The sequence below is a fragment of the Thamnophis elegans genome, chromosome 2 (genome assembly GCF_009769535.1).
Source record: "Thamnophis elegans isolate rThaEle1 chromosome 2, rThaEle1.pri, whole genome shotgun sequence".
Classification (NCBI taxonomy): domain Eukaryota; kingdom Metazoa; phylum Chordata; class Lepidosauria; order Squamata; family Colubridae; genus Thamnophis; species Thamnophis elegans.
Genome location: NC_045542.1, coordinates 57,889,227 through 57,915,378, shown reverse-complemented (window position 1 = coordinate 57,915,378; position 26,152 = coordinate 57,889,227). Strand labels below are relative to the sequence as shown.

The window sequence follows — 26,152 nt, the reverse complement described above, 5'->3', positions numbered from 1 at the left end:
TTCTGTGTTGATTTATTCATTCCACATATTATTATTGAAGTGGCTTTTGCAGACAAACAAACTTGAGGTATATTGGCTTATTTGTAGTTTTAAATCTCTTGAAATACAGCAGGCTGTCTCTGACCACATGTTTGTTTTTTGCCCTTTGACAATGTTTATAGGGCTTTCTTTTTGCCTTCATTTAGAGATAGTTGTTCAAATTGTTCCTACTTCACACCAGAGTGGTTATGCAGATGTTATTGAATTTGAGCTCCCATCAGCCTTAAACCACCATGTTCTAAAGTGAGGAATGACGGGAATGAAGCCACATCTGAAAAGCCATATATTGTCAACACCTAATCTACAGCAACCAGCAAATTCTATCTTTAGCCATGCTAAGAAAGAAAAAGAAAAACTTAGAGGATTTTCATTAGTCTCTTTTCAAACTCAGCTTCTTTTAAGATACATTTTGCTCTTTAAGGCAAATGGTTATGAGAGGTAGGAAATAGGCTTGAAATGGCATAATGTAATTTTTAAATATCACATCATCATCATTCTGATTGTATTTATACCCACCCCACTTCTTTTTTGTTCCATTCAGTCATGTCCAAGTCTCAGAGACTGCCTGGACAAGTCCCCAACATTTTCTAGGCAATGTTTTCAAAAGTAATTTGCCATTGCCTCCTTCCTAGGGCTGAAGGAAAGGTGACAAACATATCCAACACACCTTACTCCTACTATTTTCCATACAACAGCAACCCTATGAGATGGTTTGGGCTGAGAGAACATGACTGGCTTTGTGCTTAAGGTGAGACTAGAACTCACAATCTCCCAATTTGTGGATTGATGCCTTAACCACAACACCAAACTGATTCTCATTTACCCCTATTAATATAGTATAACTGCTCTGAAGTTAAAAATAGTGGAAGTCCTGTTCATCTATCATTTCTTATTATTGGGCCTTTTTCAGGTTCTGGGTGGCCTATGGGTTAAATATATGTCTCATCTATGGAGACAAGATCAGTGTCCCCCATCCCTTTTAAAGAGGCTCTGTTGTCCTTGATTTGAAAAATCAAAATTTCTATCATGGTGGCCTCAGAATCAAATGGGATAGAAAGCTGCCTTGTTCTGCAGAGTGGACATTTCCTATCTCAAGGTCAAACACAGATACAGTGTGTTGGGTCACACACTATTTACCTTTCTTTGACTCAGGACATATTAGGTCACTTCTAATGCCTTATTCGCAATTTAGATTACTAGTTCTTGTAATCTACATTCTTTATTCATTCATCTTTACTGAACTTCCTTTAACTGAAAATAAGGTAACAGCAGGTGAGAATAAGATCAGGGCAAAAGAAACTTACATTTAGCAGAGTTACAGAAAATTGGGGGGGAAAAGGAAAAGCTTGCTCAAGAGGCTAAGGTATCCCCAAGCTAAACTTGATTTTTCCTGGGGGTTTTGTTGGGATTTGTCTTTTCACACTAACTGTCAGAAAAAAAATATATTTATCTGTATTCTACCTCCCCAAAATGAAGAAAGCAATATAATGAACAGTATTTGCAAAACAATTTTTTAGCTGGGGAGTCTTTCCTCTTCCTGTCTTCTCTCAAACCAAAATTTATTATGTGTTATCTAACCTCCTATGTGGTCTGCCTGAACCTAGAAGATGAATATGCACCCTAAAAGTATTAAAGTATATGTCTGTTGCTTGCTAAGATGCAGATGTTATCTAGACACTAATGAAGGCGTTATGCATGGTGAAATCAGTTCTGTGGGAGCTAGACAAAGATCACAATTACTGTCAATTGGTACACTGTGTTGCATCTGATTGCAGACTTTAACATAAAGAACTGTAGATTTCAAGGAAATGTGACCAAGCAGAACTTTTGTCATGAGGACTAAGGCATGTTCCTGGTTGAAAAGTCAAGGTCTTCGTGATCTTTTGAAGTTGTGCATTAACAGAATTGGAAGGGACCTTAGAGGTCATCTCACCCAACCCCCTGCTCAAGCAGGAGACCCTACACCATTTCTGAAAAATGGCAGTCCAATCTCTTCTTGAAAGTCTCATGTGGTGAAGCTCCCACAACTTCCGAGGGCAAACTATTCCATTGGTTGATTGTTCTCACTGTCAAAAAGTTCTTTCTTACTTCCAGGTTGAATCTTTCCTTGTTCAGTTTCCATCCATTATTCTTTGTCTGGCCTTCAGGTGACTTGGAAAATAGCTTGACCCCCTCCTCTTTGTGACAGCCCCTCAAGTATTGGAACACTGCTGTTATGTCTTCCCTAGTCCTTCTCTTCACTAGACTAGCCATGCCCATGTAACTGTTCTTCATATGTTTTAGCCTCCAGTCCCGTAATCATCCTGGTTGCTTTTCTCTGCACTTTTTCTAGAGTCTCAACATCTTTTTATAGTGTGGTGACCAAAACTGAATGCAGTACTCTAGGTGTGGTCTTACTAAGGCTTTATAGAGTGGCATTAGTACCTCATTTGATTTTGATTATATCCCTCTGTTAATGCAATTTAAGATTGCATTGACTTTTTTGGCTGCCCCTACACACTGCTGGCTCATATTTAGCTGGTTGTCCGCTAAGACTTCAAGATCCTTCTGCTATTAAGCTTGGTTTCATCCAGTTTATATGTGTACTTTTGGTTTCTTACCTAAGGGTAGGACTTTAGTTTTCTCTTCATTGAATTTCATTTTGTTAGATAGGGACCATGTTCAAGTCTGTTAAGATTCTTCTGGATCTTGAGCCTATCTTCTAGGGTGTTGGCTATTCCTGCCAGCTTACTATCATCTGCAAATTTTGTAAGTTCCTTGCATCATCAACAGCTTATTTCACACATTTTTTCTCCTTCTCCTGTTCAGCCTCTCATTTACCCACCACTTCAGACCATTGGCCCATTCTCATCATTTTTCCCATCTTCCATTTGGAAGAATGTGATAGTTCTAGGGGTCTCGAGATTCTGCAGCTGTCTTTCCAAATCTGGCATCTTCCAGGTGTCTTCCCAGCCAGCCGGATAATTTGGGGAATCTGCTGACTAAGCTATTCTTTCCTGAGACTCCATCCACAACCACAAACCACACTTGTATGTTATTTTTCCCCTCCTGAAATCTATGATCAGATTACATTTTGAAATTAACTGAAATAACTCGGATTGATTTGGAAAGCTAGGTTAGTTCAGTGTTTTTCAACCTTTTTTGTGCAAAGGCACACTTTTTTCATGAAAAAAAATCACGAGGCACACCACCATTAGAAAATGTTAAAAATTTTTAACTCTGTGCCTATATTGACCATATATAAAGTAATTCTCCCACGGCACACCTTACACTATGTCACGGCACACTAGTGTGCCGCGGCACAGTGGTTGAAAAACACTGGGTTAGTTAACCCTTACTCTGTAAGAGTACGCAATATCATTTTGTTTCATTGCCTTGTTTGTTTGCTGCTTGTCCCTGGAGTTCTTTTGAGTTTATATTGCTCAGTGCTTTTAAAATGTTTGTTACTCATGGCGTTGTTGTCTTCGTTTGATAGCAATAAAGTTCTGATGTTTTCTGAGTGCTAGTTTTAACAGAGCAGACACTTAACCTCTTTCAAAAGATAATGTATCTCATTACCTAACAAATGCACTACAGCATGTAAACAGCTATTTATCTTAATTGGCAGTAATGCAGAAAGCAGGAAGGTTAAGTATAATGTTGCAAGCACACTGTGATGTTTGCAGGCTGCAATGATTGTGCTGCTGGTGCCAGCAACACGCCACTGAAATTTTAGAATAACAGTCTTGCTATCAGAATACCAGATGTGGTCTTGCATGCTAAGCATTTCAGCCTTCCTGAACCAATCTTCAGACCTCCAAGTGCTGTGAAATGAAATGAAATTGATTGTAATAGCCAGGTAATTCATAATTAAACAGAACCCAAGTAAAATAATTAGAGCAGCAATATATTGCCTGCCTCCAGTTCCCTCCCCCCTACCCTATACATACACCAATATTAAAAGGGTGTTGTGGTAGATGCATGATCACACTGGGCTATACTTGTTTCTCTGTACACAGTCAAACTATATGTGGCCCCACAAATGTTGCTCAAATATAACTTCCAGTAGTGTCAGCGAACATGACCAATGCTCTTGAGGTGATCCAGTTATATATCTATATCGCGATATTCATAAAGTTTAAGCATTTCTCTCTATATTTATATTGACATATATAGAGAGAAGTGCTTAAACTTTGTGAATCCTTTTGAATTTTCAATATCTTAGCACAAATATGACCTTAAAACAGTTCTACAAATATGTTCTAGGTTAAAACCTATATGCCACTGGATTCTCATTCTTTCCCCATTCACTAGATCTCAGGTAGTTTCAGTTTATTCAGGTTGCAAAATCTTCTCTTCTGGGAAAACTCGAATGAGGGAAAACTAGCAAAAGGTTGAAATGCATGATTATTGTAATTTATGGAAATTTATATACAAACATTGTTTGTATTTTACAAAAAAAGATGCCTCAGTTACTGTCCCATAACATTTGCCATTTATGACAAATATTAAACAGTAAGCATTTTATTATAAATATAAAATGTTTCCAGTGTTCATAAATTAAAACTTGCCTTTCACAATTACGTGGGAGTTTAATGTTTTAACCAAACCAATCATTATCATTTCTAGTCATTATTATGACTAGAAACCAATTTTGACCTTTTCCTTAGGGGAAAAAAATCTATATATGTCCCTGACTGAATTTTGAGCAAACTCTTTTGTTGCCCATGGTCTTTGGTGGAACTCCATCAAATTCAATGTGAGAATCCCTGTTTTAGCTGTAGGTATGATTACTTGTATGGATTTTATTATCTATTCCCAAGTAATGTCTTGCAACATGGGCACTGACCAATAGGTCATCTTGTACTGTGTCTTTGGTGTTTCATAAAGTTTAGAATGAGGATTTTGTAAATGATTAATTTTCTATGTTGTAGAAACCACACTTCAAGGCATACCAAAATGTTTTCTTAGTTTGAGCACTACTGAAATTTGTGCTGTTTGGAAAGCTCAACTGACCTAATAAATAAAATAAATAAAATGCTTCTTTTTGCTGCTTTTCTAATAAAACCTAAAAGGGCTAAGTACAAGCAAGAGGCTGACAGTGCAGTTTTTGAAACATGCCAAGTAGTCAATGAATCTAAGCCATGTGTCTGGTCGACTCACTCTTGGGAGTTGGACAAATTGATGTGTCAGACATTTGCCTGATGCTGTCTACGTTTTATAGATGTTGATCTTGAGATATTTTCATAGTCAGTGCCCTACAATTATTTTGATCATTTGACTGGAAAACTTTGAGACTTTTGTTGTTTTGGAAGGCATCCAATATTTTGGTGGGATTATATTTATTTATTTTAATAATGTATATGGCCACCCATCTCACAACAGTGACTGTGGGTTGTGTGCAAGGATTAAGACAACAGCTTTGAGCAATGATCCATGACACCCAAGATATACATTACATCCCAAGCTTAAAACCACATCAACATCAGAGCTCGCCTAACATCCTGGCCCAAATGCCTAGGGGAAACATCAGGTATTCAGAACTTGAAAGGCTAACAGGGTCAGGTCAGGATCATCTGGCTCCCTGACAGGATGCTGTTCCATAGGACAGGTGCTGCCATATTGAAGGCACAACTCCAGGGTCCAACAAAGTGATGGTATTTGATAAAAGGGGACTGGAGCCTGTTAGATCTGGTGGGGCAAGTAGAAGTAATGGGAGAAAGGCAGTTGCTCATATAGTCTGGTGAGAAAGGCAGTTGCTCATATAGTCTGGTGGTATCCAATGTAGCACTGTATAGGTGACAAGGGCCCAAGGTGATAAGTAGCACTTAGAATTGTATTTGGAAGCCTACTGGAGCAGCTTCTGGAACAGAGTGTTATATGAGAGTATGTGAAACTCCCTGTGCTGCTGCATTCCAGATCAACTTCAGCTTCCAAATGTTCTTCAATGGAAGCCCCATATTCAGTGCATTACCAGAATCCTAATGGGAGATGATTAAGATGTGAGTTGTCATGTGCAAAGCCAAAGCCAGTGGAGAGGTGGAGGGCTTACAACCACAGCCACTTACTCTTAGTAGGGTTGAACCAGAATTCTCCCCTATCCAGACCCTCATAGGGTCCAGGCATCAGGAAAAAAACTTCAGTAGCATCACTTGATGAGCCCAGGGTAGAGAGGCACAATTGGTTTTATCATTAGCACAATAGTGACAACGCACCCCATCCTCGTGGAAGACCTTACAGAGCAGTTTCATTTAGATATTATATAAGTGTAGTGAGAAAGCATAAGATGGAGGTTCTCCACAAAGCATGAATCTCAGGTTCAAAGTCTCCCCCCCCCCCCCCCACACACACACACTAACATCAATTTGAAATAATCATGAATAAAGGAAGGGAACCATTGCAATACAGTAGCCCCAATTCCCACTTTCCTTTGGTGGGCCAGAAGAATACCATGAACAGCCACTGAGACATTAAGGAGGGCCAGAATGTATGAAGTGACCCTGAGTCCACCAGAGGTCCTTAAAAGTGTATTCAAAGATTTCACAGTACTATAGCTATGGCCGACTCCTAACTGGAAAGGACCCAGATAATCTGTTTCTTCTAGGACCAAGCTGGATAAAAATTTTCCAGATCCCTTGGTCCACCAACAATCTCTTAGGAAGAGGGCAGACAATGGTCTCCTTCAAGGCAGGCAGGCCAGCTTCCCACACTGCAGGATTTGCCACTGTCTGTACCCAACCACTTGTTGGTTGTCTGGACCCAACTGTCTGTACCCAACCACTTGTTGGTCCCAGGAAACCTTAGTCAGCCCAGAGGGAGAGGAATTAAAATACAGGTGGCTGAACTCAATGCACAGGGAACTCTGCTCATTTCATCAGAGCTAATATCTTCAATCTCTTCCCAGATAACTGTCTCAGACAATTCCAAAAGATCTGTACATCTAGATTCTAACTCCAAACAAAACTGAGTGACTTTATCTAGCTTTGAAGAGTCTTTCTGTGGTCCTTCTTAGCCACTTTGTAGATCTAATAAGGATTTAGAAATAAGAAATCTCACTTATTGCCACAAAACAATCTTTAAGAAAGGCTATTACCTATGTTTGGTGAGTTTCACTTGGTGTTTATCTCCAGAGGCATTCTAGGTGCCTTTTATGCCATGATATAAATGTAGTGAGTTGGGAGCAAAGTATATTTCAAAAAGAAATCCCAAAGTAAATGTAACTAAGATTTTCAAAAATATGAAGGGACTTTTATGTGGTATTCATTTTTATATAGAATCCAGAAATCTTGTGGGACTTCATGGCCTCTTTCAGACTGTCAAGAAGAGTAAGGAATTCCTTATTTTTTTCAACTATGTTTGAAAATCAGATTAAGTTTCCTTCAGCACAAATTCCCTAAAGATCCAAAGATTCAGCAAGTCATCCCCCTTTCTTAAGTATTTGAATTAACAAAAGGGATATCATCCAATATGAGGGACGTCATCCAATGAAGTGCAATGTTAATATATAATTTGCAACTTGAGGACAATAACTATGTAATTCTGATAGTGTTGAATTCCATTCTTATATCTTTCAGCTTTGAAGAGATCCTTTGAAGTTGAAGAAGTAGATCAGCCTTCAAATTCTTCTACTCCACAAAGACGGGCACCCAATCCTCTTGCAAGGTCCACAGTGTCCAGTTCCACACAGAAATTCCAAGATCTTGGGGCGAGGAATTCAGAGACTCCTTCCAGACATGGGGAGTCTCCCAAGTCCTCTTTAAGGAGAGTTGAGATTTCTGGGCCAAAACATCCTGAACCAGTGTCCAGAAGAACAGAAATCTCCATTGACATATCATCAAAGCAAGTGGAAAATTCCACCTCAGGAGCATCAAGATTTGGCCTCAAGAGAACAGACGTGTTGGGACACAAGCCTCTTGAGACTCCTCCCAGAAGGACTGAGATCAGCATAAGTAAGCCACAGGACCAAGCTCTTCGCAGAATGGAAGTCCCCTCAAAGATCCCTGAACCAACTCAGCGCAAAGTTGAAGCCACTAGCCCGTCTTTGCCTGATGTTGCTCCCAAACGTGTGGAAATCCAGGTAACAAAATCTGAGGCCCCAGTGCCACCGATCAGGCAGACTGAACATGTGGAGCATTTTTCAACCAATCCGCATCTGCCACCAGAACAAAAGATACAGCCAGGAGTGACTGAACTACCATACAAAGGCCAAGAAGGTAAGCAGATGATCTCCTTTTAGCTCTTGTCCACGTCTTCCTTTCAGAGATCTTTTGCCAGTTCCCAGGATTATAATTAGTTATTATTCTAAAAGAAAAGAAAAGAAATTAACATATGGATTCATGGTATTATTTCAGTTATAGCTCACCTGTATTTTTTTATTTGAGTTACATCTCTCCTTTCGTACAGGAGCTCAAGATGGCAACCCATGGCAACCCATAAAAGGCTACCCTATAGAGGGCTGAGAAAGAGGGGTCTGCCCAAAGTAACATAAGGGAGCATCTGCGGTTGAGAGTGGAGTAAAATCTTTACTTTCTTACTTCAAGCCAAACACCTTAACCACTATACATTGGCATTTATTATTTGTCCGTATTATTTTTTTATTTTCTTGGGGTAGCAACAAGATTTTGATTAACAATATTTTAAAGGAATAACCACCATTATTGCTTTATGTTAATTGTGAGCTACAATTGTGTTCATATTTATTTTAGATTATTGTGGATGAGTTGTGTCCTTCTGAAATGGCATTGGATTTCTGTGTTGGTTTTTCTTTTTGCAATTAAGGAAATCTGAATTTTATAATTTATAATGGACTAAGCAAATGCATTACATTCATTGGATTTGAGATCATTGCTAGCAAAATAAATCACTGGATCTTTCCATTTTGAAAAAAATCCATAAGCTAGATACATTTTATATGAACAGTATAGTTTCTAGTGGTTATATGCAGGGGTGGGTTCTGGCAGTCACTACTGCTGGTTTGCTCATGGCTGTACCATGTGCGTATGCACAGTGCAATAAAAATGGCTCGCAAAAAACAAGATGGTGCCGCCTATGGTGCCGCCCGGAGAACCAGTTCAGGGGCGTGGCAGGCCTGGGCCGCCAAACTACTACCAGTTCGGTTGAACCAGTCTGAACCGGTAGGAACCCACCACTGGTTATATGATTGTAGCATCAGTCAAACTGTGATTGCATTTCTTGAGCCTTGCACTATATGGCCCCATACAAAAACTCAAATAGAAAATGTTCAGAATTGCAACCAAATTGCATTTATGGGTCCAAAATAGATTCTATGATGAATGTCCAGGATTAGTGGTCAATTCAAGAATGTGTGTTTCCTTTGGAATAAAGTCCTTCTTCAAAGAGCTGTCATGTCCAGATAGAAAAGGGTTGTGGGGCTAAATTTACAGATCTTTAATCCAGATTTATTTATTTATTTATTTATTTATTTATTTATTTATTTATTTATTTATTTATTTATTTATTTATTTATTTATTTATTTATTTATTCATTCATTTATTTATTTATTTATTTAATTTATAGGCTGCCCAATCCCGGAGAACTCAAGATCCAAGTGTAATAGCATGATTATTTGTTTATGATTTGCAGATAAGTTAGTTGACCTTGAGAAAGATGTTTGCATGGTGTGATTTTTGGTTTTTTGTTCTTTTAACACATCCACATAGCTACCTACACTTTTTGAAAGATTTTCATTACAGTTGTCCAGCTTATTTTGACTAGTAAGTCAGAATTCTAAAATCACCCACAATTGTATATAATTAGTATTATGAATAAGTAACTTAACTGTGCTGGCATTTTATTTGGTGCTAGCCATGAGACTGAGATCTTGACTATCCTGACTTTCAGATGGCAATTCAGAGACAACTTTACAATTTAACAGGATGAGAATATTTCTGGCATGGCATTTGCCATATTTTGACCTTCCAGAGAAAGGATTTCATAGATGCTCTTAATTTTTTTTGGTAGCGTTAGAGTTGTGAACGCACTATAAAGGAATGCAGTCAATCAAAACATTGTAATGTGCATAAGCATTGTATTTCCTTTTTTATGATGCTTTGGTAGAACTATTTTATAGTAGCAAACAACTTAAATTAAAAAAAAAACAGTCAGTTTAAGAAGATCCAGTGCTTTCTGACCTCTTGCAGCTGAAGAGTAATGGTTTTACTGCAAACAAAAACAACTTTTAGGTAGTTGGACTGTACTTAATTTTCCCAAGAGGGATAAGTGTTCAAGAGGTGAATTCTGCAAGTTGGGGATAGGAGTTTTTTTTTAAGATTTGGGGAGTTTTCCTTTGTTCTTTCACTGGTGTTAAGTCTACCTTTATTTTTGCATGTTGTACCTTAAAGTAATAAAAAGCATGTTGATTTTTATATTGGCATAGTAAGATGACACAGAGTAGGGTTTTGGTGTCACAAAAAAGGACATGCAGTGTAAGGACTATTTGTTTCCAGTCCTAGATGGAAGTTATTTTATTTATTCTATATTTTATATTTATTTCCTTGTACCTTTGTTATTTCTCCATGTCACTCAATTGATATGAATTCTGTCTCCTACTCTCCTCTTGAAAATTTCATATACTTTTTTCTACAAGACCCTCTTTAATGCTTCAAGGCTCAATTGTAACAGCACTACCGTACTATTTGTTTAGGTTTGCAAATATTTTAGTTGGATGTAACAAAAACGGTGCCATAGTGTGGTTTTTAGGGTTTTTTTTTGTTTCTAATATAGAGAAGTTTCCTTGAGTCCCAGGTCACCAATTCTCTTTTCTACTTTCTTCTGCTAACAAGGTCCTACTTTCCCCTTTGTTAAATGTAATGCGGTATTAAAAAGGATTCCTATTTTTTGTTGCAGTTCCCCCTTAGTATATACTGAGTGTGTGTAATTCTGCTTCTCTGCACAGGTCTAAAAAAGAGATAGTGAAAAGGAGTAGATTCAAATTATTAGAAAGATGCTCTTCTGTGGAAAAATATTATGTATAGTGTTTCCAGTTTTTTAGTTATGAAAAAGAATAGCTAAGGGGGAGAGAGCTCTATATAAACTCATTATATGGATAGTTTTACTTCCTCATTTGTAGTATTAAAACTTAGAGTCATTTATTGAAGTAAAAAATAGGACTGATGCGGAAGAAATATCTCTTATATAAAATATAATAAAATAATGGACAGTGAGTAGCAATTTAGAACGTTTTTAAAGGAGTCAAAGTCATATGACTCTATTTAGTGGCAAATGGTTTTCATGACTGCTTAATAAGTTCAGAGTAACAGGCATATCTCTGGTATACCAATGCCTAGGCCCTAGGTCAGTGATGGGCAACCTTTTTGGCGTGGTGTGTCAAAAATCGGCAAAAAATCGAGCATAACTCGCGTTGTGTGTCACTTCGACAAAAACATAATTTTGCGCAATTTATAGTTGCTGCTAATGGCGCTCACAGTTCCCGTTGGCACTCCGCTGTTCCCTGCTGTGGTGCGGTCATAACCGACAGTCCCAGGAGTAGACTCTCTGTGCCGGCCTGACTGGAGAGAGGCGCGCACTGTTCCCGCGCTCCTCTCCTGCGGGTCCTCCCTCGCCACGCTGATGACGTGTGTGCGCACGGCACGCACGCCTTACCAGCAGCCCCTGCGCTCAGAAAGGGGCGGCAGCGATACAGTAAGTGAGTGTGGGCGGGGGAGATCACACGTCCCGCCCCCCCGTTCCTCCAGCACAGATTCTTTCATCCTCGGCGGCCGTGCAGGAGCCGAGGATGAATCGCATGAAATCCTGTGCGTGTCACCCCAAATGGCTACGCGTGTCAGCACTGACACGCGTGTCATAGGTTCGCCATCACTGCCCTAGGTAGTACCAGTAGAAATAGACATAGAAAAATTAGATTTCCATTTGTAAGTTTTCTGAGTGAATTAAATCAGCCATTCTGTTGTCATTAGCCTGATCAGGCAAAGCCCATCTTATGTTTTCCTGCTCCAGGTTTCATTGCCACATGTTGTAGGTCATTCTGGAACTTTTAAGTAAGATCTTAAAGACATGTGATGGAAACAGCTCTTCTACTCTGTTCCATCCAGTTATTTCTTCACTTTATTGAATGATATTCCTAGCACTCAAGGCAGCTTTATAAATTGTCTGCCTGTTTTTGTCTCATATTGCCATAACGTCTTGGGATACAAATGAAACTGCACAGTGCTAAATATCCATTTCATTTCTTGTATACAAAATAGTTTAGATTGTGGCTCACTTGATTTAGCAGTACTTAGGGCTCCTTTGCAGCAACTTTTCACTATAGATCATAAACATCTAGTTTTAGAGGACACGTCCTCAAGGTTCAGGCTTTGCTTCACTCCCCAGCTTAGTGTGGAGATAATCTAAATTTGTCCTTAGCTGTTCCAGTTCTAAAATAGTGCTTTCTCTCTTGGGAAGAAGGCAATTTTGTTTTGCTACTCTAGTTCTATTTTGCAATCTTAATGGGATCTTTCCGGGTGCTTTGAATTGTTGCCATGATGCCATTATTGTCATTCTTTTGCAACATTTGCCCATTTGGATTATTTGAGAGTGGCTATTAGTGACAGGAGGTCTGCCAGTTTCATCCTCTAGCCTCAGGAACAGAAAGACCAGCAAAACTGTCTACTAGTCTTCTGGAAGACTGTAAAGTAGTTTGGCTGAAAGATTGGTGGGATGGAAGATAACTGGGATAAAGTGAGAAGAAGTTTCCTGAAATATTCTGTGAAGCTTCGTTTCACATCCTCGGCCTCATCAACCTGGGTGATATTTGGTGACCGGCCTATATGTCTTCTGGCAAACTGGGAGATCCTTGTTCAAAAATGGCCTAAGTCAGTGATGGTGAACATTTTTTGGCTCGTGTGCCATAAGTGGGGGGAGTGCAGGGGGATCGTGTGTGGGCATGCCGCACCCATAATGCAATGCGCTACCCCCAATGCGCATGTGCACACTACAGGCACTCCCCCCATTTTTGCATGCTTTTTTCACCCTCCCCAGGCTCCAGAGGCTTTATAGGAGCTTGGGGAGGGCGAAAACAGCCTCCCCTGCCCCCGGAAGCCCTCCGGAGGCTTCAGGGATCTTCAAGAGGCTTCCCTGAAGCCCCCGGAGCACTCAAAACAAGCCTCTGAGCAAACTGGAAGTGACTTCTGGTTTGCTTGGAGGGTCGTTTTGAGTCTTAGGAGGGACCTTCAGGGACCTTCAGGAGGCTTTCCTGAAGCCTCCAGAGCAGTCAAAACGAGCCTCCAATCAAACCGGAAGTCCGTTCCCGAACTTCTGGTTTGCCCATAGAGCTGGTTTTTTGCACTCCGGAGGCTTCAGGGAAGCTCATGAAGCCTCCAGAGGGCCTCTGGGGGCGGGGGAGGCTATTTCCACCCTCCCCAGACTCCTATAAAGCCTCTGGAGCCTGGGGAGGGCGAAAAATGGCTTTAAAAAAGGGTGAACTCAGCTAGCCAGTGCGTGCATGCCCTGACAAATGGGTCCGCGTGCCATAGGTTCGCCATAACTGGCCTAAGTGATAGACTACTATCACAGAGCATTTGCACCCTGGTTACCTGTCATTTGAAAGCTGGCTGAAATCCCAGGCATCCACCCACCTTCACCCAAGATAGTGCCACATATTTTAAGGCATGTAAGAGATTGTTGAGTAGGAATGGAAAAGCCAGGGGAATCACTGCCCTTAAATTGTTCTGCAGTGGAGCTGTAAGTACAAAACTTATTACTGAGACGAATTAAAGATAAACCTTTGGGCATTGAAAAATTATGCTGGCATATTTTTTTTTTTTGCCAAACTGGAGGAAAGCACACAAATACAGGCATGACAAAAGCCCTAGAGAGCATGGGTTATTACCAACTTTCAGTTTTTGGCTGTGACTGTTGAATTCTCATAGCTCATTAACTTTTGTCATCGCTGGAATTGGAGATGTCTATGGAAATTCTCAGTCATCCAAGTCATGGCTGTTCCAAAGGTGCTTTTTCAGGAGGCAACTGGACTTTCTTGTTTTTCTTTGAAGATGTTTCACTTCTCATCCAAGAAACTTCTTCAGCTCTGACTGGATAGTGGGAAATGGAAGGATTTATATTCCTTGCAGACTTTATATTCTATTATTATACATATCTTCAAGGAATATAAATCCTTCCATTCCCCACCATCCAGTCAGAGCTGAAGAAGCTTCTTGGATGAGACGTGAAACGTCTTGAAAGAGAAACAAGAAAACCCAGTTTCCTCCTGAAAAAGCACCTTTAAAATCGGAGATGTGTAATAAATCAGTGGAATAATACAGAATTCTTCAAACCAACCTATACTAAAGCACAGACTGGAAGGATTCTATACCATTGTGTACAATTAAAGAAGGCATCCGTTTAAAGTGGGAAGGCAAAACATGTGTTTCATCCATGCTGCGATTCACAGAATAGGCATCATAATATTGCTTTTTCATCCTTAGCCTTTTAAGCAGCTGAGCATAAGAAGAATTACTAAGAAGGTTTATGAAAGGAAGAATTTTTCAAAAGATATGGATATTATTTTAGGTAGAGCTTTGAAAGTGATCTTATCTCTCCATTGGCTGCACTAAGATTCTAACAAGGTAGATGATGAAAAGGTTAAAATGCATGGAATTGTTTTCACAGGAATAACAAGTTGGAGTGAGAAAAAAACAAAGCTTTAAAATTTGTAAAACTAAGACAGGAATATCCTATTTATCTATTTCTTTCAGTTAGTAATAACAGGATACACACAGACACACACACACATAGACACACATATCTAAATATCTATATCTATATCTATCAATCTATCTATCTCTCTCTCTCCCCATCTCTCTATATCTCTCTATATCTATCTGTCTGTCTGTCTGTCTGTCTGTCTGTCTGTCTGTCTGTCTGTCTGTCTATCTATCTATCTATCTATCTATCTATCTATCTATCTATCTATCTATCTATCTATCTATCTATACCAATTAAGGTGCATAGAGATGAAAGCTATTGAACAACAAATGATTAAATATCAAAGTTAAATCAGAGCTGGAAGGAGATAGGGAAAAGAATTTTCTTAGCATAAAAAGGACCTTTTAAACTAACACTTTAGAAAATGATGCACATATGTTGTTTACCAATTTATCCCTGATCGACTACAAAGCTTTGTCCATTAATGGAACTTTTTCTTCCTTTGTAGTGACATTTTATTATTTGTTTGGTTTATAGAGTTTCCTATCTGTAAAAGTGGCTTACACAATCAAAACATAAACAGTACAAAGATAATTAACTATAAAACAGCTATATAAACAATAAAAACATTAAAATAAATTGAGCAATGAAAGCCATACAGTCCAATACAATCACCAGGAAAGCGCAGCCATCAAGAACAGTACAGCCATTTTATGGGCTCTACACCATTCTCTGATCCCCAGGCCAGATGGCAAAACTAGATCTTTAGGTCCTTCTGGAAGGCCATCAAGTGGGGGCCATCTTGACTTTGGGGTGAATGATGTTCCATAGGCCAAATGCAGCAGTAGAAAAGGTCCTCCTGTGTCCTGCTGGATGACTCTCTAGTAGATGGAACCTGTAATGAGCTTATTCTGATGAACCTGATGTAAAAGGTAGGTGTCATTAGGTTGAGGTGGTCCTTCAACTTGACCCCATGCCACGCAGGGCCTTATAGTTTATCATTCAAAGCTTTGCAAAGGCCTCCTAGCCACAATTGCGTCCTGCTCTTTTGAGTTGGACTCATGAATCCACAATGAATCCCAGATTGTGCACTGGGTCTCGGGAAGTGCAACTCCATCCAGAACCATAGATGATAAATTCTTAGATCCAGGTGGTTCCAAAACTCATAGCCACTCAGTAGTCTTGTCAGAATTGAGCTGAAGCTTGTTATTCTCCATTCAACCCCCTTTCTGTTTCCACATATCAAGACATGGCAGCACTTCCTACTTCAATAGAGCAGAAATATAGCTGGATATCATCAGCATGCTGATGATAGCTCGCTCTATGGCTATGGAGACTTTATCCAGCACCTTCATATAGGCTTTAAACTGGAGCAGAAAGGACTGAAACCTGTGGCACACCACAATTTAGGGGCTGAGGATAGAATGCCTTGTGCTCAGTCAACATTGACTGAAACTGGTCTCTAGAGAAGGAAGAGAACTAACTTCACACCATGCTGCCCACTCCCAACTACTACTGCTGATCCAAGAGGATACCATGGACTTGAAGGCAACCAAGAGGTCAATTAAGCCAAGGGTGGATGCATTTGCTCCTATCCTACTTTTGTCAGAGGTCATCGATATACATGATTAATGTGTCACCATCCTATACCAAGGACTGAAACCCAACTGAAAGGGGTCCAGATAGTATGGACCCTCTGAAGCTGTTGCACAATCATCTTCTTAGCCATCTTCCCTAAAAAGGGAAGCCTTTGTCTTTGTAATCATCTAAGTGTCTATATGGCAACATCATATTATCACAACTGATTACACAATTGTGTAATCACAACTGATTGTGTCATATTATCAAAAAATGAAGAAACAAACAAACAAACAAACAAACAAACAAACAGGAGAGGATGCAATTGTTCACATGATACTTTACCTTGGAGCCAAACAAAGAGATGCAAAGTTAAGGGAGTGGATTTTTAAACCCTCCCCCCTCCCTCACTTCTGAGTTTTAAAAAATGATTCATGAGAACATTTAGTTCATCTCTGTTTACAAATTAACGAACTGCATGGAGACATAATTAATTTAATCCTTGGCAAATCATCAACTTAAGTTACCATCAGGGTTGGTATAAGTATCGTTGCTCATTCAAGACTCAAGATAGAACCTGAATCCTAGAGTTGGTAACAGCTGCTGGAAGATGGGGAGATGTTGATTTAAAACCAACTCTGGCATCCTGGGACAGCTGCTGAGCATAAGATGTGAACAATGAAAGCAGCTGTCTGTTGGAAGATTTAAAGCAGGAGACAGCCACATTCAGTGCAATCAATAACAAAGTGGTCTTTCACTTCCAATGAAGTCTTGTGTATAAAAACAAAGAATAAAATAGATATGAAAGATTCTTATAACACTCCTTTATCTGCCTTCCTCTGCTCATATTTACAATCCCTACAAAAGAAAAGTGCTGTTTCAATTGTCCTCTAGTAGCCTTCCACATACATGCCTTGAGGCTGAAACTCTCTGAACTCCGTGCCATCAGCCTCAACCAATTTAATGAGTACCAGCTTGAGTGGAAAGGCACTAATATTAGCTTAGTTCCAATATCCTCACGTCTTTCCCTCATCTTCTTCCCATCTAACTTCCATCTGGTTAAGTTTTGGAGTAATTCCTTAATTACGTGTGCGTTCAGCGAACCGGTAATACCACTGGTAGCAACCCACCACTGGCCAGATCTAAGCATCCTGTGGGCCAGAACTGGCCCCCGGGCCTTGAGTTTGACACCCCTGTGTAGAAGATAGGCTCAAGATTCAGAAGAATCTTAACAGACCTAAACATTGGGTCCCACCTAACAAAATGAAATTCAATGTAGAGAAAAGTAAAGTTCTACACTTAGGCAAGAAAAACCAAAAGTACACATATAGACTGTGGGAAACCAGGCTTACTAGCAGTAACTGTGAGAGGGATCTTGGAGTCTTAGTGGACAACCAGCTAAATATGAGCCAGCGGTGTGCAGCAGCAGCCAAAAAAGTCAATGCAATCCTAAATTGCATTAACAGAGGGATACAATCAAGATCAAGTGAGGTACTAATACCACTCTATAAAGCCCTAGTAAGACCACACCTAGAGTACTGCATCCAGTTTTGATCACCACACTATAAAAAAGATGTTGAGACTAGAAAAAGTGCAGAGAAGAGCAACCAGGATGATTAGAGGACTGGAGGCTAAAATATATGAAGAACAGTTACAAGAACTGGGCATGGCTAGTCTAGTGAAGAGAAGGACCAGGGGAGACATGATAGCAGTGTTCCAATATTTGAGGGGCTGCTACAAAGAGGGTCAAGCTATTTTCCAAAAACCTGAAGGCCAGACAAGGAATAATGGATGGAAACTGAACAAGGAGAGATTAACCTGGAAATAAGGATAAATTTTCTGACGAGAACAATCAGATGGAACAGCTTGCCTTCAGAAGTTGAGGGAGCTTCATCACTTGAGACTTTCAAGAAGAGATTGGACTGCCATTTGTCAGAAATGATGTAGGGTCTCCTGCTTGGTTGAGAGGTTGGACTAGATGACCTACAAAGTCCCTTCCAACTCTGTTAATCTGTAATCTGTAATTTCCATCATAACATGGAAATGGAATACATCCTTATGGATTTTAATTAGATTAGAATTTTGCTTTGGAAGGTTACAAAAAGTTGTGCCTGGATAAGGAAGCAAGACTTGCTTACCTGGAAAATATAAAATCCAATCATAAGCACCTGATATTTGTATCCCATTGTGATTAAAATATACACACAACTTTTATGGCAGAGCAGATTAAGCAATTGAAAAAAGTAATCCAGAACTTTTGTAACAGAAACCTTTCTAAGATTTCCTCAGCTTTTATTTTGTTTATTTTAAATTTCCTTCCCAATTATGCATCTATGGAAATTTGTGATGCAGACAAGCTCTTTAAATAAATTATATTATTGATTGATATGCATACTATTAGGGCCCAGTAGTCATAAATCAATAGTTATTTCATGCTTTTTAAAATAATTTTTGTTCTTTGCTTTAAGTTGCTGGAAGTTTAGTATCCTTAAATACCTTAGACATTATTTTATGCTGTCCTAGATTTGGGGATGCTGACTGCAAAAAAAGTAGGTGACCCCTTCCCTCTTCTTTTCTAATAGCAATAAAAATTGAATTTTATTAACTGAAGTTATTTATAACCAAGCTTTGCACTCATACACAAACACACATATAAATAAACCCATCCACTGGTGAAATCCACTTATCTTTGCTACCGGTTCAGTAGGAATGTATGCGCAGACCGTCAAAAACAGACATGCTGACATCCAGGTGGGTAGGCGGAGCCTGCTACCAAGCACCTGCAAAGGTAAACAAACAGTGAGGGGGGGAATCCATTGTGTCACACAATTTAGATTAATAGAAATATAATATAAGTCGCACTTCACAGATGATCATTGGAAAAACCAGCTCACCCCAACCAGTTTCATTTGTTTTACTACCGGTTCAGACGAACCAGTAGCATTTTTACTACTGGTTCGGGTGAACCGGTCCAAACTGGTTGCATTTCACCCTTTAACCCATCCCCAAAAATTATAGTTTGAATTAAATCAAATACGAATATTTAGCAGAAAGCATCAATTGCCACTGTTGTAGCTAATCTTAATCACCTTTCTAAGATTGATGTCTATGGAAATTTTCAGTTGTCCCTTTGGGACAACCATGACGTGGATGCCTGAGAATCTCCGTAGACTTTTAGTTATGCACTTTGGGATGAACACCCTTCAAATGGTATGGGAATATGAAAGGATTTCCATAAAAATTGCATACTACAGGAACTATTTGCACTCCAGTTTGAGATGCAAACAACACAGACTCATCCCCAATAGCCTGCGTTGGTCAACAGTGAAGGGACATAGGGCAGAAAACATCCTGCAGCCAAGAAGGCTCTACACCCATTTGACCCTGAGGACATAGATAAAACTCCAAGTGGCCTCAAGGACTCTCTAAAAGGATGCAAATGACCAGCTGTCTGCAAAGAATATAAATTCTTCCATTCTGCTCCATCTAGTCAGAAATGAATAAGCTTCTTGGATGAGAAATGAAACATCTTCAAAAGAAAAAAACAAGAAAGTCTAGTTGCCTAGTTGTCTAGTTGCACCTTTGGGTCCTAGAATTGATATTTTTCATTGTAATTGCTATGAATTATTAAGGATTGGGGGCAATTGAAAAACAGAGATTGCATATGGTTGTCAGGAGGTGACAACTGATGGAATCCTAGCTGTGATAAGGAGCAACTGCTACTAACATTTTATTTTTAGTTTAGTTCAAGTTCAAGTAAGTTTTATTGTCATTTCAACAATATACAGTACAGTACCCAGTGAAATGGAACAACGTTTCCCCAGGACCAAGGGGCTACATCAGACAACATAGATAAAAAAAGAAAAAGAGCAGGACACAGAACTACATATAGCTTTAAATTTAAGAACTTAGAGAGTGTTGAGGAGTCTGATGGCTTGTGGAAAGAAATTGTTACATAGTCTGATTGTGTGGCCCTGAATGCTTCTGTACCTTTTTCCAGATGGCAGGAGAGTAAAGAGCGTGTATGAGGGGGGTGGGGGTGGTTGGTAGGAATGTATGTTTTTGGATGGAGAAGAGAGATTCTACATTTCACTTAAAAGGTTTGCATTGGGATTGCGTTTTTTTTAACACAAACATACAATGAAGAGCCAAATGTTTTAAACTGAAACACTCAGTTTCAAATTAACAAAAGCTCTGAACTTATTAGAAATGTCCCACTGATCATTCCTGGGTTGTTTTTGAGTTTGAAAGAATCCTTCACCTGAACTGAAACATTTCAAGAAGAGTAAAACAAAATTGGGAGCCTTCTGATAATTACAGTTGCAATTAAAGTGACTTTTATGGGTGATAGATTATGAGGGATAAACTCTCCATCTCAAGCCCCCTTTCCCCTATTGACTTAAAAATCAGAGGTGCCTGTTTTATCAAACCAAAGTTTTTGTATCAATAGCGATCCTCATAATACTTTCCCCTTCCCTCAGTTCTGCTGAGGGAAGGGGGAAGTATTATTTTCTGGGTAGAAAATAATCTGGTTGGTTCCTACAAATATTGATCATTTAAAGAATGAATTCTATGGTTTAGAACTGGAGTGATCTTCCTCTTCACAGTTAGACAATTTGCTAAAATGTGTTATCGCTTTCACTAAAAATTGGATCTGAGAGCAAATAATAGCATATTCTCTGCCCCGAGCATTAAGTTAAGTGAATTTTAAACTAATCTTGAATTTTAAAGCTTTTTATGTTCCTAGATTGTTTAATTCCACAGGCTGATGATGACTCAATAATGATCTCATGTAACATAGAGCTTTATCGATGAACGCCAGTTGTAAAGTGTTTTGCTTGTAAAATGTTTATTAGAACCTCAAGTTGTAGATAATCAGTGAACAATTGGTTTTCGTAGCTATCAGAAGAATTTACTTGATTTCCAGCACTTGAGTTTCTTGGCTTAATGCAGTGCTTCCCAAACTTTTTTTTCTTCAAAACTGCTTATCCGACAGTCCTTTTTACCCAGCAACATTTTAAGTCACTTTAAATGTCCGTACTGTAATACCCAAAGAAAAATCACTGGTTTAATGGGTTCTCATTGACAATCACACTACCCTTAGCTTGTGAATGCATATGCCATTTTTTGAAAGACTTAATGGAAATGCTGAAGTACTGCTCAGATACAGAAAGTCATTGTTATCTCTCCACCATATTGTTATGCATAATAATTTTTATGACAGGAACTGGTAATGAGTATCCTAATTTATGTTGGGACATACTACCATATGTCAGACTCTATTCCCAGTAAGCACTTGGGAAGGGCAAAATCTTGTACAAAATATCCCAGTGAAATTCATCAAATGCTTTATGTAGCAGCTTTCTCTCCCCCCCCCCCCAATTATATATCATATAAAGTGATAGGCACAATCTGTCCTGTTTCCTAAGCCTATATTTTTTTACAGAATGCCACTTTTTCTACAGGATTTCTTTAAAATGTGCAGTCAGCCTAATAGCATATATTTGCCCCATAAATTACAATTTTATGGTCTTTTTCCACATTCACAGAGCACCTTAATGGCAGCTTCACCTGCCACATTGAACAATAATTGAACAGAAGATTGATATCTTGTCAGACACTTTTGTTTTCAGATATGAATGCATACTAGTTCAACATCTTCTGGAGGAGAATCCAATTCAACAACAATAGTAAATAAATTAAATATTGCAGGTTCAGTAACCTATGTTGTAGTTTAATGCAGACATAACAAGTGAGGGTAAAGCCTACAAAGCTGGCTTCTGCAGGTATTTCAATATTAAGAACTTTCAAATTAAGTAGTTGAGTTAAACTCTTTTAAAATATCATTGGTGCAGAAAGCTGTACTTGCTGTTGTTTTGTCTCCAGTGTGATATTTGGATTTCATTTGGAGCAGGAAGAAATTGCTTCCAATGCCTAACAAGCTCTCAGGGTGTAAACCTGTGATGGCGAAGCCCCCGGAAGCCTGGGGAGGGCAAAAAACAGACCTACAGAGCCCACCGAAAGTTGGGTAACATGCTGTTTCCGGAGGGCCTGGGGGAGGGCGTTTTTCACCCTCCCCAGGCTCCAAGAATGCCCTGTGTGGGGGCAGCGGGGGAGATCGTGCATGCATGTGCAGGTGGGCTCAACACAGGGGAGTATTTAATTACGGGTGTGGGGAGGCACACGGAATAGTGCGTGTATGTGCTTTTGGCACCCAAGGGTAAAAAGGCTTGTTATCACTGGTCTAAACTGATGTTGAATTCAAAGGGATGATATCCATATTACATGGCTTCTTCCAGCAGATACCTGGCAGGAACAAAGATAATTTATGAGCACAGCAAATTCACTGACTTTTTAACATGTGCTTTTGGTTGCCTGCTTCTCTTATTTTTATGAATTTCAACATAATTATTTTAAAAGAATTTAGGTATCATGGTGCTCTGTTGTCTTTGTGGTAATTGTGATCAGAAGAACTAGGGCAGTGATGGTGAACCTTTTTTGGCTGCTGTGCCAAAAGCAGGGGGAGCACAGGGAGGGGGTCGTGTGCCAGGGTGCCACACCCATAATGCTATGCATGCGACACACACACACACAGACACACATCGCATGAGTGCGATCAGCTACACACACACCCTGTTTTTGCTGTGGTTTTTTTCACCCTCCCCAGACTCCAGAGTTTTTTAAGGAGCATGAGGAGGCAAAAACAGCCTCCCTGCTCCCCTCAGAGGCCTCAGGAGCTCCCCTGAAGCCACTGGAGGGAGTGCAGAAGCAGAAGTGGATGGGGGCCCAGATCCGCCCCTCGCCCTAGAGTGAATGCTGTGTGTGGCCTGCTGGGAAGAATGGGGGCCATGGGAGAGGTGGGGGTCTATGGGTGGGGAAGAGAGTCGGAGCATCTCGGTCATGACCGGGAGGGGCAGATATGATGGGAGCTGCAGGGCTAGCCATTACCGGGGAAAAAGGACTCACTACATCACAGCGATTCCTTGTTCCGGCCCTTCAGGTTCACCTCAAGAACCTGGTGGCAGAGGAGTTCAGGGCCCTGGTCTCAGACTGCTGTTGCTAAATGCCAGGTCTGTTGTGAATAAAGCTCCCCTCATCCGGGACTTGATATTAGATGAGGGGGCAGACCTGGCATGTATAACTGAAACCTGGCTGGGCCAAGAGGGAGGAGTCCCCCTCTCAGAAATGTGCCCAGATGGGTTTCGGGTGATTCACCAGCCACAATATCAGTAAAGGGGTGGGGGAGTAGCAATGGTTGTCTGGGAGTCATTAGTTCCTCGCAGGATCCCTGCCCCGGAGATTGTGGGGTGTGACTCTCTTCTCTTGAAGTTGGACTTAGAGGTTCAAGTGGACTTGTTCTTGACGTACCTACCTCCCAGCTGCATCACAATGGCCCTGCCTGTGCTGCTGGAGTCAGTAGCTGGGTTGGCAGTGGAGTTCCCCAGACTAATGGTGCTGGGGGACTTTAATCTACCATCTCTTGGCGAACACTCTGAAGGAGCGCAGGAGTTCATGGTTTCCATGACAACCATGGACTTGACCCAAATAATTCAGGGCCCAACTCATAGAGCGGGACACACGCTCGACCTTGTATTTCTCTTGGGGCAGTGGAGACGTGATCTGGAATTAAGGGAAATAGAGATCTCGCCCTTGTCATGGTCAGATCACTCCTCGCTGAGGCTTGATTTCAGGACACTACTCCCCAACTGCAGGGAGGTGGAGCCGATTAAGTGCTTCCGCCCCAGCCGCCTGATGGACCCGATGGGATTTCAGAGGGAGCTTGGAGAGATACCTGACTCCCTTGCCCGCAACCTGACCGAATCCTTAGTCGCTGCTTGGAATGCTGCGGCGACTGAGGCATTGGATCGGATTGCGCCTTTGAAGCCTCTCTGTGGCAGTGGATCCAGGAGGGCACCTTGGTTTACCGAGGAACTCTGGGAGATGAAGCACCAAAAGAGATTCCTAGAGCGACGTTGGAGGACTAGTAACTCTGAATCTGATCGAACACAACTAAGAGCCTTTATTAGGACTTATTTAGGGGCGATACGGGTGGCAAAATGTAATCATTTTTCTGCTCTTATTGCGTCCGCGGAATCTCGCTCAGCCACCCTATTTAGGGTGACCTGCTCCCTCCTGAAAGGCGAGGGGGTGGGGGAACCCCTGCAGAGAAGAGCTGAGGAATTTGTTCAGTTTCTGTCAGACAAAATCACTCAGTTTTGGACAGACCTAGACTCCGCTTGGGCAATACCAGCCGAGGTGCAAGTCCAAGTCGGTTCGATTTTGTCACCACTGAGGAAGTGGACAAGGCCATGGGAGCGATGAGCGCCTCCACCTGTTTACTGGACCCGTGCCCCTCCTGGCTGGTTTCGACCAGCAGGGAGGTGACACACGGCTGGCTCCAGGCGATTACCAACGCTTTTTTGCAGGAGGGGTCTTTCCCGCAACCATTAAAGGAAGTGGTGGTGAGGCCCCTCCTCAAGAAGCCTTCCCTGGGTCCAGCCGTCCTGAAAAACTACTGTCCGGTCTCCAACCTCCCTTTTTTGGGGAAGGTTGTTGAGAAGGTGGTGGCGCTTCAGCTCCGATGGACCTTGAATGAAGCAGATTATCTGGATTCCTTTCAGTCTGGTTACAGGCCTGGGTACAGCACAGAAACAGCTTTGGTCGCTCTGACTGATGATCTCTGGTGGGCTAGGGATAGAGGGCACTCCTCTATCCTGGTGCTTCTTGACTTCTCAGCGGCTTTCGATATCATCGACCATGATATCCTTCTGCGACATCTGGAGGAGGTGGGAGTAAAGGCACCGTTTTACGGTGGTTCTCCTCCTATCTCTCCAATAGGTGGCAGTCGGTGTTGGTCGGGGGACAGAGGTCGACCCCTAGGCCCCTCAATTGTTGGGTACTGCAGAGTTCGGTCCTATCCCCCCTCCTATTTAACATCTACGTGTAACTGTTGGGTGAAATCATACGACGGCACGGGATAAAGTACCATCAATATGCAGATGATACGCAACTGTATCTATCTGCCCCGTGCCAGTTCAGTGTAGCGGCAGACGTGATGTGCCGATGCCTGGAAGCTGTCAGGATCTGGATGGGGGTAAACAAACTCGTACTCAATCCCGACAAGACCAAGTGGCTGTGGATGCTGCCCCCGAAGGACAGTTCAGACAGTCCATCCTTAATCCTGGGAGGTGAAAACTTACACCCCTCAGAGAGGGCCCGCAATTTGGGGGTCCTCCTGAATCCACAGCTGACACTGGAACACCACCTGTTGGCCTTTGTCCAGGTTCACCTGGTGCATCAATTGTGGCCCTACTTGGATCGGGGTGCACTTCAAACAGTCACTCACGCCCTTGTCACCTCAAGGCTGGATTATTGCAATGCGCTCTACATGGGACTACCCCTAAAAAGCGTTCGGAGACTACAGCTAGTCCAGAATGCAGCCGCGCGAGCAATATTGGGTGTACCAAGATACACCCATATTACACCCATCCTCTGCGAGCTGCACTGGCTGCCAATTGGTCTCCGAACGCAATTCAAGGTGTTGGTCATTATTTTTAAAGCTCTATATGGCTCAGGACCAGCGTATTTGTGAGACCGCCTACTGCCACATACCTCCCAACAGCCGATAAGATCACACAGGGTGGGTCTCCTTAGGACGCCGTCAGCCGGACAGTGTCGGCTGGCGGGGCCTCGGAGGAGGGCCTTCTCTGTGGCTGCTCCGACCCTGTGGAATCAGCTGCCCCCAGAGGTCCGGACCTCACCCACCCTCATGGCCTTCAGAAAAGCAGTTAAAACCTGGTTGTTCCGGCAGGCCTGGGGCTGTTGACCTTATTGTGTAGGGTCCAGCCCCAATTTGAACATATGCATGTTGGAGAATTCTTAAATTTTTTA

General features: G+C 41.2%; 1 protein-coding gene across 4 annotated transcripts in view; it reads left to right on the top strand.

The window, feature by feature from the left end:
- Positions 1–26,152, top strand: part of SEPTIN9 (septin 9) — a 282,042-nt gene that overhangs the window by 167,038 nt on the left and 88,852 nt on the right. For all 4 annotated transcript variants that reach the window (XM_032209323.1, XM_032209327.1, XM_032209324.1 and 1 more), the window contains one exon: positions 7,593–8,231. In XM_032209323.1, the coding sequence (XP_032065214.1) occupies positions 7,593–8,231 (639 nt within the window). The remainder of the gene's footprint in view (positions 1–7,592; positions 8,232–26,152) is intronic.